At 37.0% G+C, this 18,402-nt stretch overlaps 1 protein-coding gene across 1 annotated transcript in view; it reads right to left on the reverse strand.

Annotated features, from left to right (window-relative positions):
• GOLGA4 (golgin A4) overlaps positions 1 to 18,402 on the reverse strand; it is a 65,807-nt gene that overhangs the window by 14,736 nt on the left and 32,669 nt on the right. The window contains exons 13-19 of the mRNA XM_059818448.1: positions 16,084 to 16,262; positions 14,879 to 15,010; positions 12,960 to 13,115; positions 7,728 to 12,022; positions 6,843 to 6,964; positions 5,585 to 5,715; positions 1,874 to 1,987 (exon numbers count right to left, since the gene is read on the reverse strand). Of these exons, the coding sequence (XP_059674431.1) occupies positions 1,874 to 1,987; positions 5,585 to 5,715; positions 6,843 to 6,964; positions 7,728 to 12,022; positions 12,960 to 13,115; positions 14,879 to 15,010; positions 16,084 to 16,262 (5,129 nt within the window). The remainder of the gene's footprint in view (positions 1 to 1,873; positions 1,988 to 5,584; positions 5,716 to 6,842; positions 6,965 to 7,727; positions 12,023 to 12,959; positions 13,116 to 14,878; positions 15,011 to 16,083; positions 16,263 to 18,402) is intronic.

The raw sequence follows: 18,402 nt of genomic DNA on the forward strand, positions 1-18,402 counted from the left end.
AACATTTCTCTGAAAACAGGTTCAGCTTAGGAGCTTCATGAGCTCTATATCTTGCAAAGATAACAATGTTTATGAAGTACAGAAACAATTCTAAGCTGAAATTTCTATCTTTCAATGTTCCAAATCTAAGGAGAATAATGCTTTAGTAGTCACAGGTATAACTCAAGGTTGTACAATCATTTTAACATCAAATAATTTGTGTGTGATTGATTTTTTTTTTTTAAGGTAACCTAAACCTTAACACAGACGTGGTACATGGTACTTGTTTCTTCCCGAGCCTTGTTGAAATTATGTTGAAAAAGAAAGCTATTCCCCATGTCTGTATGTTCATAAAACCTGTGGGTTTTCCTACACTCCGCAAACAAAATATAGGGGAAAGTCATTCCTCTCCGGATCTCAAACCTGTCAGTGCAATTCTTGCTTCTGAAGAGCTCAATCATCTGACCAGACATTTATTTTCTCATGAAGAGAGACAGTTTCTGATATTTTTACATCCCAACACTAATGCTTAAGGATGTTAGTATTTGCCAAGTGTTTATCACAGTCAGACAAATATTGTTCAAATGTATAGTTATGCTTCATGTTGAAGTGGATACGTTAAGTGGGATGTTTGGCCTAGCCTGACAACAAGCAGCACAGGAGGTTTTATAAGACAAACTTCTGACATGGGAGACTCCAACTTTAGACAACAAAAGTATCAAATGTCCACATTTACAATATTCAAATATTTTACAGCTCTATGTTACCATTGCAAATCTGTGTGATGCATTTCTGGGAAGAACTGAGAAACACATGAAATTGCTGGTATATAGATTTGATAAAACTTTCATGTCCTGTCAGTGAATATGTAATCCCAAAGATGCATGTATAACATGATGCTAAATGACCGCCTGTATTTATAGCAGAATTCTATAACAAAGTAAGTAGTGAAACAGTTAACAAAGAAGTCCTAAAGCTAAAGTACTCTTCATACTTTTCAGAATCATGTTTTAGGGTTTAGGAGTCTCCTAAAGAATCTTCCTCCAGATAATAAGATTATGTAATATTATCATCAGTGGATGGACAAGGATTGATTAAGAATACAAGGCAGTCCGATACAAATATTTCTGCTTTTCCTGTTATGAAAACAACACTAATGTCATGGAATAGTTAATAAAAGTAATATAAAGGGTATTGTAAGCAAGTGCAAGGCAGAAGGGACAAATGTCAGGACAGTCAGTTAATTTGTACAGTAAGTTTGTAGCGTCAAATAAATATGTTTAGCATCCCCATTGCTGCCTGTTGTCAAAATGCAAAATTTAAAATTAAGGTTAATGTGAATTCTCATCAATGACTCAACACCTCATATACTTTCCCTCTTCTCAGTGTAATAATAACTAGTAATATTTTCATCAAACAATTCCTCAAACTAAAATGTGGTCTCAGAGAGATGGAAGCATGCAATCAGTCTTCTTTCAATGAAGACCTCTCTGTCCATAATTGATATAATCATGGCACTATTTCAGAGCCCTTTGGAATTTGAATTAAAAAAAAAAAAAAATCGTACTAAAAAGGACCCAGTGTGATTTCCTTTCCTTCTAAAGGACTTCCAGTAAAATCAACACAAACACATGTAGAGGGCAAAAAACTCCACCTTAATAATCACAACACAACTGGACTTTTTAACATACCATTAAAAAAGGTAGTGTGAAATACTGCAGATTCTAAAGAGGTTCACTTTTGAAGTAGTAAACATCTAAAAGAATACAAACTGTATGGGAAAGTGAAGGCCAGACACATAAATAAAAACCAATTAAGAGCAAACTACAGAATTTTATGAAGACTAAGCACTTTACACCTGAAGATACAAAAACAAACGTTAGTGCCAGCTCACTTTTTCACTGTTCCAACGTTCCTCTTCTGCCATCCTTTGTTTGTATTCCTTTTGCAAGTCTTCTAGCTGTGCCTGCAACTCATGAACTTTTGCTGTCATCTCTTCTTCGCGAGCCTTCAAAATACAGGAAAAAAAAATTTACTTATACAATTAATCATCTAACCACTCAAAACCTTAACTACAGCGGACAGAAAGCAATCAACAAAAGACTTATGCTATACACAGGAAGAATATGCTTGAAAATTCAGTATAAAGGCTAGTTACACTGCAGGACTACAGAAAAGAGCAAGAAACAAACATAGGAGCTTAACAAGATTTTGCAGGCCTTCGACAATTAAGATTACATAGTTAGGATTACAGTTAGTTTTTTTTTAAATTACAAAAAAGAGCTATTTCTATCGGGTGCTAAAACAGTGTTACTGGAGAGACTGTGCATGCTTATATGACCTTCATGAAAAAGACACATGATGATACAGAGTTCCTTCCTATACGCTGGAAGTGACAAGGACTTAAATCCTTTCCTCACTCACTCTCACAAAGATGTTCCTAAAGCAGTTTTAAGCACATTTTCAGGAACAACGACTTCCCCTTTACAAGGATCTGTGCAGCGTGGAGGAAAGAAGCAGTGCCAAGAATGGCAGAGTAGAAATGAACTTTTCCTGTATGCTTTATGACAGTGTGAAGAGTACACTTACAGGAGAAAAATATGATGACCTAAATCCTAGCAAGTTAATCCACCTACATGGCACTTTGCAAAAAGAAGTATTTTTAAAAATTGTGTCCCCTCTGGCCTTTTGGTGAGATAACACGTTAGGGAGCTTATAAAACAGCACTCCAATTCAAAGTGCATGTCTCCGCTGCTGAGCTGAACTAAAACTCTGGTTTCACTCCTGCTAACCACTCTGGGCAGCGAGCTGCCTGCTCTGCTATGCAGTAGTACTTCAGATCAAATTAGTACAATTAATGAACTGCTATCAAGAACAGAACTGCTGATCAATATTTTGTTCCATTCAAAATCTCAGGAGGACAAACTATAGTGATACAGAATACTCACTGGAAAAGTAAGTGCGGAACTAGAAAGCTGGTCCAGGCTTAACAGATTTAGGGTATGCCATAAGTAAAAAAAGAATTATTTCCCTATAAGGACACTTTCTAATGTGTTCCTACTTAAGAATAAAACACCCTCCCCATGCAGCCCCTTGGCCCAAAAACCACCACCAAAAAGAAACAAAGCAACCCCCCCTCAAAAGCTAGTGAACGGGAAGTCGCAGTACTCAAGCAAGTTTTACAGCCTTGAAGTTTTCAGAATATCCACCTTCAATAAAAACCTTGCTCAAACATCATGACCTCCAAACGGTGTTAATTTTTTTATTCATTCACATGATTTTCCTATGCCCTCAAAAATACATTAACAATTAACCTTTTCTAAGACTTTTTTATAGATGATTATACTCCTCTAGTTAAAAACCCTCAGTACCTGGCATATTCAGTTGCTTCTATTTCCCCTTGTTTGGGGGGTTTTGGGTTGGTTGTTTTTTTTTTTGGGGGGGGTAGTGGTGGTTGTTTTGGGGTTTTTTTGAGGTTTTTGTACATCAAGAATCTAAAATCTTACAATTTCTAGACTACTGTTCACTGAAATAAATCAAAATTGCACGCACATCATTCTTGGTCATAGAAGGCAGTCGAAATGCAGAAAGGAAATTCAACTCAAAATGATGAATGACACACTTCTGCAAAAGGGACCTACCCGTGAGCCATTATTTTTATAAACCCTTGAACAGAGATTAAAATTTGAAATAATAAGAGATCACGTGGGGTACCAACATGCTACAGAATCTGTATTTACAATAAGAACTTATTGTTCTAGACAGCATCTGGCACACTCTGAAAAGAAACTGCACACCATTTGGATTTAATTACAGTTATAGACTAAGACTTCAACAAAGTTGTCATGTCCCAAATCTTAACCACAAGGTCTATCCAGCATTCACATGGGAGTCATTACGACAAATGAAATAATAGACACCTGAAGTTAGATATTTTATTTTTAGCTCATAGATAGGCTTAAAATAAGCTAGCTGGAGCACAACATTCAATTTTTCTCTAATTATATACTTTAGTTGAAGAAAAAAGACTTAGGCCTCAAATTACAGGCTATGCTGATTTTCAAGTCCTTTAATTAGGGAGACTTTAATGAAATCTTATGTGATAAAAGATTTTAAGAAAGATAAGAAAACACCAGATAAAGCAAGAGAAATACCAAGGGAGCACTTCACAAATAAGTCATATTAAGTTTAACAGACTGAACGATTCCGGCTCATCTTTAAGGATATATACTCAAATCAAGTTAGACTAATTTTTAGCATCATTAACCATGTTTAAAATGCAACAAAGAGCTACAAAGTTATATGAGCAAAATTCATTCTTGCAGTTGGCATTATTTTTGCTTCATCTTCTTACCACTTATGACAGAGACAAACCTCTCTGCATAAATCTCTTGATGCAAAATTTCTCAAACCTGTCATGAGCCAAGTCAGGTATAAGTGGGGTAATAACTGGTAACTTTAGGCTAAATTGAGAAAACCTATACATCTGCTGATGCATATGTTCCTACTTCTATCAGAGATCTCAATGAACAGGACATCCACTCAATTTAACATAAATATTTCTTAACTTTTGAGATGCTTGCAACACTTTTTCAGGAAAAAAGGTAACAAATTCTCTAAACTTTTCTTTTTTCCTTTCCTTAAAATAACAGAAACAAAACACTTGCACATATACCATTACCTAAAAAAGACAAGTACTCTGAAATCTAAAATATCAAATTACAGCTTATTGCAGTTCCAAGCAACTGTCATTGCCATCATCAATGAGATGCAAAAAATAACAGTGTTCATGTCGTCCAATTGCACAGAAGTCAAATTAGCCTAAACCTTCAAGATCATACAGCGAGTACAGCATGCATGTTTCTGACATGGTTTTGATGGTTGGACTTGATGCTCTTACAGGTCTTTTCCAACCTTAGTGATTCTGTGACATAGGTACAGACTCAATGCATCAGAAAACAGAGAGGAATTACATCTGTATGACTTCAAATCACAGACCTATTTGAGCTTGTAAAGTAAGGACCTGAATGTCAACACACTGCACATTCAGGTAAGAGAAATAGAAACCCTCCAGAAATGCAGAATTTAGACCTATGGTACAAAAAAAAAATTACTAGCATAAAAACTATGCAAACAGACTGCACCCTGCATAGAACAGAACCTTACTTAAAGGGCTAGGGTGCCAATCTGGACAGAGCATCAGAGAAAGGAGCTAGAGGGTGAGGCTGACCCATAAACACTGTATTTAAATCCTTAAAAGAAACAACACACCACCACCACCGCAACTCTAGTAAAGCTTAAATTTAACTCACTCACTTTCCTCATTTCAATCTGGAACACAAACTGCTCAAGGACGTAAGGATGTAACCTTATAATTTTTATTGAACTATCAGAGCTGGGGCTTAATTTTTGGTTTCTTCCACGTTCATAAAACACAGAAACAAACATTTTAATTGCAAGCTAGGTTACCACACATATCAAGTGTAATTCGAGCAGTAAGATCTTTACTAGAAAGAATTACAGTTTTTTTGTCTAGTTGTGCAATGAAAAAAGGGGAAGAGTTATTCTGAAATGTATATAGTCATATCACTTTTCAGAAAGATACCTCAAGAATTTCTTCATATTTTTTCACAGTTCTTTTTAGATCATCATCTTTTTCAGCAATTTTTTTATGCAACTGTGTTGTCTCTATATGATGACTTTCTATCAATTCAGTTTCTACCTCCTGGGCTTTACCTATAAAAAAAAAGAGTCAGGTGATATTTAAAAAAGCATATTTATTTTGTTAAATTATGTCACAACAGTATTAAAAAAAGCTTAAAGACAACTGTGGAAGGCACCTATAAGGAAAACTTGCCAAGAAAATTCATTTTTCCACAGTCAGTGTGTGGAATCACACTGTCAGATAATTATGTCACTTGATCCTAATATGTATGGTTTGCTGTCTGCAGTTTGGTATCCAGAGCAATTTTTTCTACCTGATGCTGGAACTTTTCTCTAAAAGTTAAGATCACAACCAATATTTATCAACTAATTCTATCTCCTACTCTATCTAGAGAAGTGATTGAAACATCTGCAAATCTTCAGAAAATCCTCACTTGTAGGGCTACTTCCAGTAACTGTGGAGTCAAAAGATACTTTCTACTCACTTCTCCAACCTCCAACTTACACTATGGTGGCAAAAGACGGACAGAGAAGAGAAGCTGAAATATGCTGTACTCTAGTTATAACCACATGGTACAGCAATCAGACACTGTATCCAGATGGTACTTGTTACAGTGAATGAGATCTGCAAGACGCAGCTAAGAAAACGCAATTCTGATTCCCAGATGGATTTAAGTTTCTCTAAAAGGCACCCTTCAGTGCCACTTATTCAACAATGCAGTGTTAAACGTTTGTAGTGCTGAAACCAAAGTAGTATTACAATGAAAACTTACCAATGTGCTTTCACCTCTAAAACTTTACTCTCCTTTTTTGTCTTTTGTACATATGATGGTTGGACTTGGATGATCTTACAGGTCTTTTCCAACCTTAATGATTCTGGGTTTCTGGGATAAAGAGATAGGTACCTATGGCTATCATCGGTAACTCTTGCTGTGACAGATGCAAACAGACTGCTAGATCAAAGATCCATCCTGCAGGGTAAGGAAGAACAGCTACATATGCGTTTTCCTAATTGTGCTACAATCAACATTTATATGTTATTTCCTGAGCAAGAGAAGTTCTTTCGCCGAGTTCTCTAGGCAGTCATAAAACACATTTTGTCTTTATCAGAGTCCCAGGTAAAACCCCTTCCCAAAACATCTGAAGATTTGGTTTTCTGGCTATTTTACTGATTACAGTTATATTAGTATTTCACTTACTGATTGTCTCTTTTACTGCTGTTTCCAGCTCTTTCTCTTTTTGAGCCAGCTGAGTGTTGAACTCTCTCATTAACTGCTTTAAGGTGGAGTTGTGCTTTAACTCAATGTCTTCCTGTTCACATCTGTACAAAAATGTCAAAAAAATACAGTAAGGAAATAGAATGTCTAAAGAGAGTGCGAGAACAGTTTATCAAGGTAGAAGGATCTGGGAATTTCTCCAGAACTATTTTAGAATGGGATGGTTTTGAATTATATGAATTCTGTGGGATTCAGGGAGGCTTTTTGTTCCCCTCCTATAGAATTCACCTGGAAGGCATAGGTGTTTCATTTAAAAAACAACCCAGAATGGAACCCTTCCAAAAGATCGGAGTTTTTGCTGAGGAAGATGAAGAAATGGAAGTAAAGAATGTGCTACATAAAAGCAGAATTTTTAGGGAATTCCTTGCTTGAGAAACCATTAGAATGCTGAGCAAAATACCACATTTTTGTGCAGTACATATGAATAATTCTTGATATCATTTGAACATGAATCTCTCAGTACTAAGTTTAATAAACTTTGTTTCCTGTTTGAGGAAAATAGAACTATATTTTATGATTCGGCAATGCTGAAAGTGACCATCACTAAAAACAAAATCAAAAGTGGCATTACTTTGCCAAAAGACAAACCACTTTTTAAACTGATGACTCAAATACTGGTTTATGTGTTCATGAAGTGCTACTTCCAAGTAGCTCTTTTCTTATTGTTTCTCTGTTTAGAAAAATGACAGAAGAATACCAGTCATTATTTCATTGTTACATATTGAGCTTTAAAAAACTATTCTTGTGGTTTCAGTGGTTAAAGATAAAGCAAAGAAATGGTAACAAGACCAGGAACAAAGAATTCACCTGATTTTCTGCTCCATTTCTTCTAAGGACTCCTTCTTTATTATGTCAAGCTCCTGCTGATGTTCTTTTCGCAGAGCACGTAAGTCTTTTTGAAGATTATTCACTTCTTTGCGTAGTTTCTGTTTCTCCCTTTCAGTCTCTTCCAGTTTAGTCTGCAAGTCCTTCTGCTGGTTCTGCATATCACCTAGCAACTTCTGCAGCTCCAAACCAGATTTAGCCTTTTCTTCAGCATTTTCCTCAAGAGCTTTCAGGCTGTCATTTCTTTCATCCAACTGTTGCTGTAAACTTTTTAGCTTTTCTTCATATCTCAAACTCGTATCTTCCATCTCAATCTTATGCACTTCATTTTCCTTCACTAGATTATTTTCCAACTCTTTTATCTTCTGTTCTAAAGATTGACTGACTGACTCCTTTTCCTGCAGTTTTTTCTGGAAGTCTCCAATTACATTCTCCATATCAAGATGTTTTTGTTCTTTAGCTTTTAATTCTTCCCTACTGCTTGCTAAATCATCACCACAACGAGCATGCTCATCTGCTAACAGTGAGTATTTTTTGGTTTGCTCCTCAAGTTCTTTCCTGAGGCTTTCAGTCCTACTCTGCTCCTCCTGATGGCTCTTCTCAACACATTCTAGTTTTTTAAGGAGTTCTTCCTGTTTGTTTCGCAGTTCTAGATGTGAGTCATTACTCTCTCGTCGTTCATTTTCATACTTCTGCAACAATTCATCTTTTTCAGCTAAGCCCTTCTCTAACACATGCATTTTCTCTTCGTATGTCTGTCGGACGCTTTCAAGCATGTTATTTTTTTCTTGTTCTACAGCAGCTTTTACACTTTCTACTTTTTGCAGCATTTCTTTCTCTAATTCTGTGGGATCTCTTGTTGACTTAATTTTTTCTTCTAAGGACTCAATTTTGGCCTCTCTCTCCTGCACTTTTTGTTCCAAGTCTCTTAACTGATTTTCTCTATCTTGCTTAAATTGCTGTTCTTTTTCTTCCATCTGAGACATCAATTGCTTTTTAATAGAACCGATTTTTTGCTCTGCCTTCTTTTTCAGATCTGCCAGCTTAGCACTGTTCTCTGTGTTCAGTCTCTCTTCTAATTCTTTCAGTTCTTCCTCTTTGCTTTTAAGTATCGCTGACTTCATTTGATGAAATTCCCTCTCCTTTGCTTCAAATTCAGCTTTCAGGGAACCTATTTGCTTCTCAAGATTAAGCACTTTTTCTTCAGCTTCCTTAGATCTATTGTCCTTTTCAAAAGCCACCCTCTCTGCCTGTTGGAGTTGCCAAGCTATCTCTTTTTGCTCTGTGTCTTTTTGTTCATTGTACTTTTTAAGTTCCTCCATCAAAGAATCATTTTCTGCAGTTTTCTGAGCAATGTGTTCTTCTAGTTCAGCAATTCTTGCTGCTTGGTTTTTTAACTTTGCAGTCAACTCACTTTCTTGCTTTTCCCTCCTGTTTTGCTTTTGTTCCAATTCACTTTTTAAACTATCGAGATTCTTGCTTTGTTTAGCCAGCTGCTCCTTCAGTTTATTTAGCTCTTCATCTTTTTTATTGGCTTCAGTATTGCTTAATTCAAGTTTGCTCTGCAAATCTTTAATAGTATCGTGATTTTGCGTAAACCTGGTTTGCGCTTTCACCTTCCACTCTGACAGCTTGGCCGTGCAATGATCTACCTGCTCAAGAGCTGATGCTTTTTCTTGACTCAGTGTCTCAACTCTGGATGACAACTCCTGCACCTGGTTTAACAACTGCAACCGATCCTCTTGATGTTGCTTGCTTAACAGAGACATGGCTGCTTCCTTCTCCGTTAAGCTTATCGTGCTTTCAAGTCTAACATTAAGGTCATTAATTGTTTTGTTGAGAGCAGAGATCTCCGAGTCTTTTTCCTGAAGTTCCTCCCTCATTGAGGTAACAGCATTGATATTTTCAGATAACTCTTTCCTCAGCTGTGTTATGCAAGTTTCTTTTTCTGATGCTGCTTGCTGCTGATGCCCTCCCTCTTGTTGCAATTGTTCCTTTTCTGTTACAAGTCCTTCGATATCAGCTCTCATGGACATAATTAAGTTGTCCTTCTCTTGCAGCTGTTGCATTGACTTTTGCAAAGAAGTACTTGCAGCAGAATGATGCTCTGTTACTTCTCTAAGTTGAGCTTCTAGTTCAGGAATCTTACTTGTTTTAATCAATACCGCTTCTTTAATTTTTGCAGTTCGGCTCTCGCAATCTGCAATTTTGCATGTTACTATCCCAATTTTTTCACTACATTTTTCAATTAATTCATTGCTTTTTGTTTGCCATAAAGCTTCGGCATTCTTCCAATAAGCATCTAACTGGGCTGCCAGTTCTCCTGACCGCCTTTTAAACTCAGTTTCTTTTAGCTGAATTGCCTCTATTTTTTTCTCATAATTTTCATGATCTTTATACTGAGAAGACTGCACAGTTTGGAGTTTCTCTTCAAGTGTTTTCAGTGTATCAGCCAGCTCAGTAATTTTGGCTTTGTCCTTTTCTTCAATTGCTTTCTGTTTACTGAGCTGTTCCTGAAGTCCTGACTGCTCTTTCAGGGACTGATTAAGATCACTTTCCAATTTTTTCAGCTGTGTTTTCAGGTCACTTTCCTTATCTGACAAGGCATTCACCTTAGCCACTGACTGCCTTAGTTGTTCTTGCAATTCTGTCAGGGACTCCTCCCTTTTCACCTGTTCTTCCTTCAGACGGGTTAATTCTGTTCTGGAGCCCTCCTTCTCAGCACTGAAGGTGGCAAGTTTCTGTTTCAGGTCTCCAACTTCCTGCTCTTTCTCTTGCAGTTCCATTTCATGTTTTTCCCGGAGCTCTTCAACCTGCTGATTGAGTTTCTTTTCCCAACTCTGGGTAATTTCTTCCAACTCCCTCCTATGAGCCTCAGCAAGACTCTCAAGTTGCTCTTTCTGATTAGATTCCAGTTTTGACACGGCGTCACTGATTCCAGCTGAGCTGGCATGTGCCATTTCCAATATTTTAGTATTGAATTCGCTCTCTTTCTGACTGAACTCCAACTGCTTGTTTTCAAGCTCTTTTTTCAGTTTAGCTTCCTGCTCAGCAAGTTTCTTTTTGAAAGTTTCCTGCATATCTTTTGATTTCTGTTTAATTTTCTCCATTTTGTTCTCCTGACGTTTCAGTTTACTTTCATATTCTCCTTGTAAAGCACTAATTCTCTCCTCTGTGGCTAACAGTTTCTGTTTAAACTCTTCCACTTGCTTGTCCTGTAACTCCTTCATCTGTTCAATTTCATTTTCCTTCTCAGTTAGACTTCTCATTGTCTCATCAGCCTCTCTTTGTAGATCCTTCAGTTGACATTCATATTGTTGTGTTACAGAGGTTACTTTTTGTGTATTGTCATTGCTTTGCTCTTGCAAACGCTGCTTCAAGTCACGTACCTGAGAGACGTATGCCTCTAACTCATTCTTGACTTCATTCAGTTGGGATTCAGTTCCTTCTAGCTGCTCACTAAGTTGCAATTTTTCACCTTCAAGATCTGTCAGCTTTTGCTGCAGCTTTGCTAATTCCTCTTCATAAATCTTTGCCTGCTCATTAGAAGTACTCTGATGAGACTCTGAAAACTCCTCTAGCTTTGCAGACACTTGGACAAGTTCAGCTTCAGATCTTTCTGCAGATTCCTTTAGTTTCTGTTCATGTGCTTTTAGTTCCTCCAGATGTCTGTCTTTCTCCTCCAATGATTGCTTGAGTTTGTTGACTTCCTCTTTGAGTACCTTCTCAACACCCTGAATAGACATTTCATGCTCTTTTAACATAATTTCAACTTCTTCGTTGTGCCGTTTCCGTTCTTCTTCCAACTTTCCTTCCCATTCTTGCTTTGCTTCAAACACTTTATTTTTCAATTCTGAGAGCTCTTGTTCTAAATCACGACGTATTTTTAGTGCTTCTGATAGCTCAGAAGACAGTGCTTCTAATTCTGTTTGTTTCACATCAAGTTTTTCTAATGTTTTTTCATTCATCTCTTCTATGTGTGCACGGAAAACTGTTTCTTTCTCTTTCAAAATCGCATCAATCTCTTGTTCCTTTTTCTCTCTCATTTTTTCTATTTCAGTTACTTGTTGTTGCTTTAAGATTTGAAGTTTTTCTGTCCAAAGCTTTTCCTGCTGCTGTTTCATGTTCTCCAATTCTTTCTTGTGTTTTTCAACTATATCATTGATTTCCTTATTGTGCTGCTTTTTTTCAGACTCCATCAGAGTACTTAATTCCTTTGATTGCTTTCTGTCATCTTGCGAACACTTTGCAAGAGAGCTTTCCAGTTCAAGAATTCTCTGTTAGAGAATACAGTTTTAAAAGAATATGAATATTCAAAAGATAACAAGTTGATTAAATTTTGAAAAATCTCACCAGGTTCACATAACTACAAGTCACTTATTCCATTATTTTTAGTGAATATCAACTTTTTATATAAGCCTTTCAGTCATCCAGTTTGTTCTCAACTTTTCTTCTATTACGGTGAGTTAGTTATTTAATAAAAAATGTTCTATTTCACTGCAGTGAAAATAGATACGATAAAAACTTGGAAAGAATTTAACTAAGTCAAATAAAATAATTCACATGATATTTATAAGAGATATGTTCACATTTTCTTATTAAGCTAAAGTACCAATACATAGAATGAAAGGTATCAGGAGCCCACATGAGTATTATGGAGCTTTGTGCATATCTACTGATTTTTCTTAATTCCACCTCTCATGGAAATGCCACTGTAAAGTTAAAACGCTTCTATACACAAAACTTCCAAACTAGTATTTGGTAGTGGTGGAATAATGTGCAAACATGCATTAGCAGATAATACAATCTTACCCATCACATAAAGCAAAGGACACTTCAAAAATTTAAACAAATTTTTTACTTAGTCAAGTATCCTTATAAGTGTTTGTATGGTAGCAGTACCCAGAAGTTAAACAGTTAAAAGTTTAACTCTCCTGTGTAACATACATAAAAATTATGTAGATGGATACAAATTCATATCCCATGCCATGATAGAAAGTGAATGTATTTCTATATTTTGCCATCTAATCTTGTAAAAAACTAGGGGCTGCAGCATACCATGGCAATACATTAAATTTCTGTCACTACAAGAAGCATTGTGAGATTAAAACCACCCAATCACAATAAATCCACAGTATTTGTAAGCCTGTCACAGTTAAATATACACTGAAAGGAATTCTTGTAAATGTTTACCCTTTTGGAATCTTTACTCACAGTTCTAAAAGTCTCTACTTCTTGATGCATCTTCTGAACTTTCCTGTCACACTCTGACTGTATTGCTTTCTTCTGCAGCTCTAATTCTTCTAAGGCTAGGGATTCTTGCTGCTCTTGTTCTCGAAGGGTTCTTAAACACTCATTCTGATTTCTTTCCTGTATCAAAAATTATGATTAAACCAACTATAAATATAGTCATCACACCTTCAAAAACAGTATAATAGGACATTTACAAACCAGTTAATATGAGTCGTACACTAATCACCTGTATTTTCTACACACACACACAATATTTGTATTTCATCTGTGAAAACAAAATTGTTATAAATCACTTCCATTTTCTTTTCTTGGGAAACATTTGTCGTCATCTTCTCTTTGTATGAAAAACATAATGCAATCCAGCCTTTCATTTTGGTTTGTTTACCACAATTAATTGAGAGTGACATCTTAGAGGAATAAAGGTCTGTCTTCACTTGATTCTACTGTTAACATTTTTTTAAGCTTCTATTCCTTATAATTAAAAAAACCTGAGAAACCTTCTCTACCCTGAGAAACAGGTAGAAAAATATGGTCAGGAAGGGACTGTCAAAGTCCCTCAGTCCTAGTCACCAATCATCATGGAGAAGCACAAAAGAGAATCTACTATGTGTTAGGTAAAATCACATGATGATCTAAAGGAGATTACAGCTTATGAAAAAGAACAAAGAATCCCAATGATTCCTCCCAGCCTGACCTAGAAGAAAATTCTTTTCTGAGGTCAAACGCTATGAATAGTTAACCCTGTTCACATAACACAACATAACCAGACATAATGATACCAATACTCTTCAAATAACAGCCTCATTCTTTGTACCTCTTTTACTCTAGTTGCTGTGGCTAATTGTCAATGATCCAGAGGAAGAAATTAAAAAAGCCAAGTCTAACAAAAAGAGTTTTCAAAAAAAGAAGTCTTTCCCACAAGATGCAGCTGTTAGTGAGCAGTGATAGTGATTAATTATCATTATTCAGTCTGGATCACTGCAGCTGCTTTCCTTTCATGCTGCTGAAGCCTCTGAGCTCTCTGACTTTTGGAGGAAACTCATATCCCAAGCACAAATACAGGCTGGGAGGAGACTGGATTGAGAGCAGCCCTGAGGAGAAGGACTTGGGGTGTTGCTTGACGAGAAGCTCAACACGAGCCAGCAGCGCGCGCTTGCAGCCCAGAAAGCCAACCGTATCCTGGGCTGCATCAAAAGAAGTGTTACCAGCGGGTCGACAGAGGTGATTCTCCCCCTCTACTCTGCTCTCATGAGACCCCACCCGGAGTACTGCATCCAGATCTGCGGCCCCCAACATGAGAAGGACATGGACCTGTTGGAGCGAGTCCGGAGGACGGCCATGAAGATGATCAGAGGGCTGGAGCACCTCTGCTATGAGGACAGGCTGAGACAGTTGGGGCTGTTCAGCCTGGAGAAGAGGAGGCTCTGGGGAGACCTTACAGCAGCCTGCCAGTACCTGAATGGGGCCAACAAGAGAGTTGGAGAGGGACTTTTTACAAGGGTGTGTAGTGATAGGACAAGGGGTGATGGCTTTAAAGTGAAAGAGGGTAGATTGAGATCAGATATTAGGTAGAAATTCTTCACCATGAGGGCTGTGAGACACTGGAACAGGTTGCCCAGAGGAGTTGTGGATGCCCCAACCCTGGAAGCGTACAAGGCCAGGCTGGACAGGGCTTTGAGCAACCTGGTCTAGTGGAAGGTGTCCCTGCCCACGGCAGGGGGGTTGGAACGAGATGATCTTTAAGGTCCCTTCCAACGCAAACCCTTCTATGATTCTCATCTTTGAGCCAGAAGGACTCTCACTGCGGAACAGTGTCAGATTAAGACTTCTAGTCCCACCTCACACAGAAATGTCTTTCTACACATTTTAGGGATACTTACAAGAGCTACCTTCATCTTCTCCCGGAACGCCTTTTCTTGGGCCTGTAATCTCTCGTTTAGCTCCTGATCTTTGGTAGCCATTTCTTTTTTATGGAATTTTTCTAGTTCAGCAACACGGTCCTCTGAAGACTTCTGTGAATCAAAGTCAGAAAAAATAATTTCAGAATATTAAATAACAAAACACTCTGGATTATTTCTTAATAAGAAAAGCAGTGCAACAGAGAGAGGAAACCAGAATCATCTCTTTGCTCCCTTGGAACAAGTAACAATCACTTGGAGCGCTTAATATTAAGCCCCGGCAGTCCTTATTTTCAAGCCTGAAGTTATCCATTTTCCTTCTCAAGTCTTTCACAGTTCTACTAAAAGAAACATCACGTCTTCTAAAGACTCTTCTACCAAGGTGAACTTAGTGTTTCCAGTTTCAGTTAAAATGTGACAATAAATTGGAAAAGGAACTTCCACATGTAGCTTTCCCTGTATACTTGTTATTTCATGAACCAGAAAGTCAAGTGGTGATACTCTATGTAGACAGCTATCTACAACCTACATACATGCTTTAAGAATAACATAAGGCAAGTCAGTCATCCCCCTTAAGCATCAGTGTATTCTCTTAGAAAAATTAGTAACACAACAAATGTCAGCACAAGAACTGCAATTTAAAAAGTGTTCAAATTTACAGCTTTGATAGGCACATGTAGTACTCCTGCAATTCCTACCTGAATATGCCAGATGAAGCAAGTTTTAACAATTCTTAACCAGCAAAAAGTTTGGCAACAAGTTCTTAAACGTTTACACATACTGCACTAGGATAGTCATTAAAAGTACTTAGTATTAAAACCCAAAATCTTGGTGGAGATGTGTGAGCTGACTGCCATTAACAACTTCTTGACTCTCTTTAAAGTCTCAAGTCTACTTCTACTACATAATTTTATTAAATACTGTGAAATGAAAAGTAATACTGTTCATTTTTACATGCCTCCAACATACTGATTTTAAGCTGTTAGAGAAAAAATCTGTATGGGGAATTTTCTATTTTGTCTTAAGTAAACCTTTAATCCCAGAAATTAATTTTAATAGAATTTATTAAACAGTAAAAAAAATTATAACAAAGTTCTGATATACCAATGTATTTTACAACTATAGTTTAATTGTAACTGAATTATTAGATTAGAAGCCAATAATACAAGGTGAGTTTCAGCTTTTACCTTCATTATCTCAACCACCTCTTGTTTCACTCTGGTTAACTCCCGCTGAAGATTTACCCTCTCTTCCTCACTTGCCTTTTCTACTGCTTTGATTTTTTCATCCATTTCTGCCTGCAATTTTTTCCGGGCTTCCTCTGTCTTTTGGGCAATACTCAGAGCCCTCTCGAGCTCTTCAAAAGCTGCAAAGAAAAAAAAGTATATGATAGTCGAGAAATATCTACGTCCCTTGATAGAAGAACAGAGTTCTCGGTAACTGTAAATTACACAAGTAACAGAAGAATGAACTTAGGAATCCATCAAGAATTCACATGGGTTTATTATCTAGAGAGGAAAGAGAACTGACAAATAGCTGTGAACGTCTTCCGATACATTCTGTAGCTTCTACTCCTTCCCCTAAAATCACTATAAAATACGTAAACCATATAAATAAACTATGGCTCCTCTTCTGGCTATACATGCTGAACAACTTTGAAGACAGAAAAAAGCTGCATGAAGAAAAGGCAACTCACAAGCTGTTCTTCCACTAAAACAAGCAGAGGGAAGCATAAACCAGGAATGACTGCTATGCAAGTCAGCTTTTACTGAATCATGAAAGAGTTCTTCCTGAATAGAATGCTGAAGTATAATACCAGATGCTTTTATTTACCTAAGAGTTGTTCATTTCAAACTGTACAACCTAGATAATCTTCTCTTTAAACTGTGGGTTTGGTGGAGTCCATACAGATGGCTTTGCTAATTGTATTATTTCACTATTTACTTTTAATGTAAACTACTATCAATGCAATTCAGAGACACTGGAAAAATGCTTGCGTGTTATGAAGACTGCCCTGTGCTTCTAAACTTTGCAAATAAAATGTAAGAAAAAAATATTAATATTTGCTCCCAGAAAACTTGAATATCGGTAAGATGTTTCAAAAGAACACTCAAGCTGCAGTGATGAAATTTATTTACATTTGCATAAAATGCACAAGTCTGCTGAAACACTTTTTAATTTACAAATTGGAAGCCATAATTCCATAGCTTCTTCCCATGCTAAGGAGAAGTACTCTAACATACTTTATTCACTTCATAGGTGATCAATCAGATACAAAAAGAAAACAAATTGCTGTGTTGTGAGCTGGTCTAGTATTATTATTATTATTATTATTACTACTACTACTATTATTATTATTCAGTACCAGTATCTGAGTTCCTCACTGAAACTGATGGCAGAATCTATATAGAATGACACAAGATTAGAATTTGATCACTATTAGGGAAATCGCTGTGCCTGAATAAATCACAAATGTGGAAAACCCTGCTGCATATCAAGGGAAAATTCAGTCTCAGAAGTCTATATGGTTAACTTTTTGCATAAAAGAACTTTGGCAAAACACCTCTGTAAAATTCAAAATCACAGTGTCAATATCAAGACTGTCGTTTATCAGAGCACAAAAAACCCGAAATGTATATTATTCTACTATGCCCCGGGCTACTTGGATACTATTTTAGGAGCAGACAGATCAAAATAATTTTTAAAAAGTGTTACTTTAGTATGCTAAGCTTGCTTCCACTTAGGTCTATCCCAAAAAGAAAATCATAATAGACACACAGATCTCTAGTTTCCTTGATTCACCATTACTTAGTAGGCATTCACAGCAATTCTTGTAATCCTTGGTTTTTTGAAACTATCTTCAATAACATTCAAGGCATGAGTTTGAGAAGTGAATAATAATTTCCATTCCACATCTTCTGATAACATTCAAAACTGAACCTTTCAACTGCAATCTATACTTTTGAGGCAACGCTGAAGGTACGTTTTCGAGTAACTTAATTCCATAAGATTGCATTCACCCAAATTCTGACCTTTACCAGAATTTTCTTCTGTTTTCTGAGGAAGCCTTTCTCTGATGACTCACAGCAACAATCATGTTTTAGGGCAAAACAGGGTTGTTATTGACCCTGGCAATACCAAAGCACATCATTGTATCTACTTTTTCACTCCCCATTCTACTTAATAAATACTAAAACTCATTACAAAAAATTAAGAGCACTAGAGATTATTTCAAACAGCAAAACAGTCTAAAACATAATGCAAGCATGCACGAGGCTTATATTTCCTTACTTTCCAAGCACAGTTCTTCACAGTCCCCATCAAGGCATTTGCCTCCTGGGACCCGCAGGACTCAAGTCCTCCCCCCTCGCCACCCCAGGCACAACTCTGTTATATGAACACAGCCTGCACGAATGCGTTTGGAGAATGGTACCGACTTCCCTGATGCTCCTCTCAGCCCTAACAAAAGCACGCACAGCCAGCAAAATTGGCCAAGTCCTTCAGTA

This window comes from Gavia stellata, chromosome 6 (assembly GCF_030936135.1).
Source record: "Gavia stellata isolate bGavSte3 chromosome 6, bGavSte3.hap2, whole genome shotgun sequence".
Classification (NCBI taxonomy): Eukaryota; Metazoa; Chordata; class Aves; order Gaviiformes; family Gaviidae; genus Gavia; species Gavia stellata.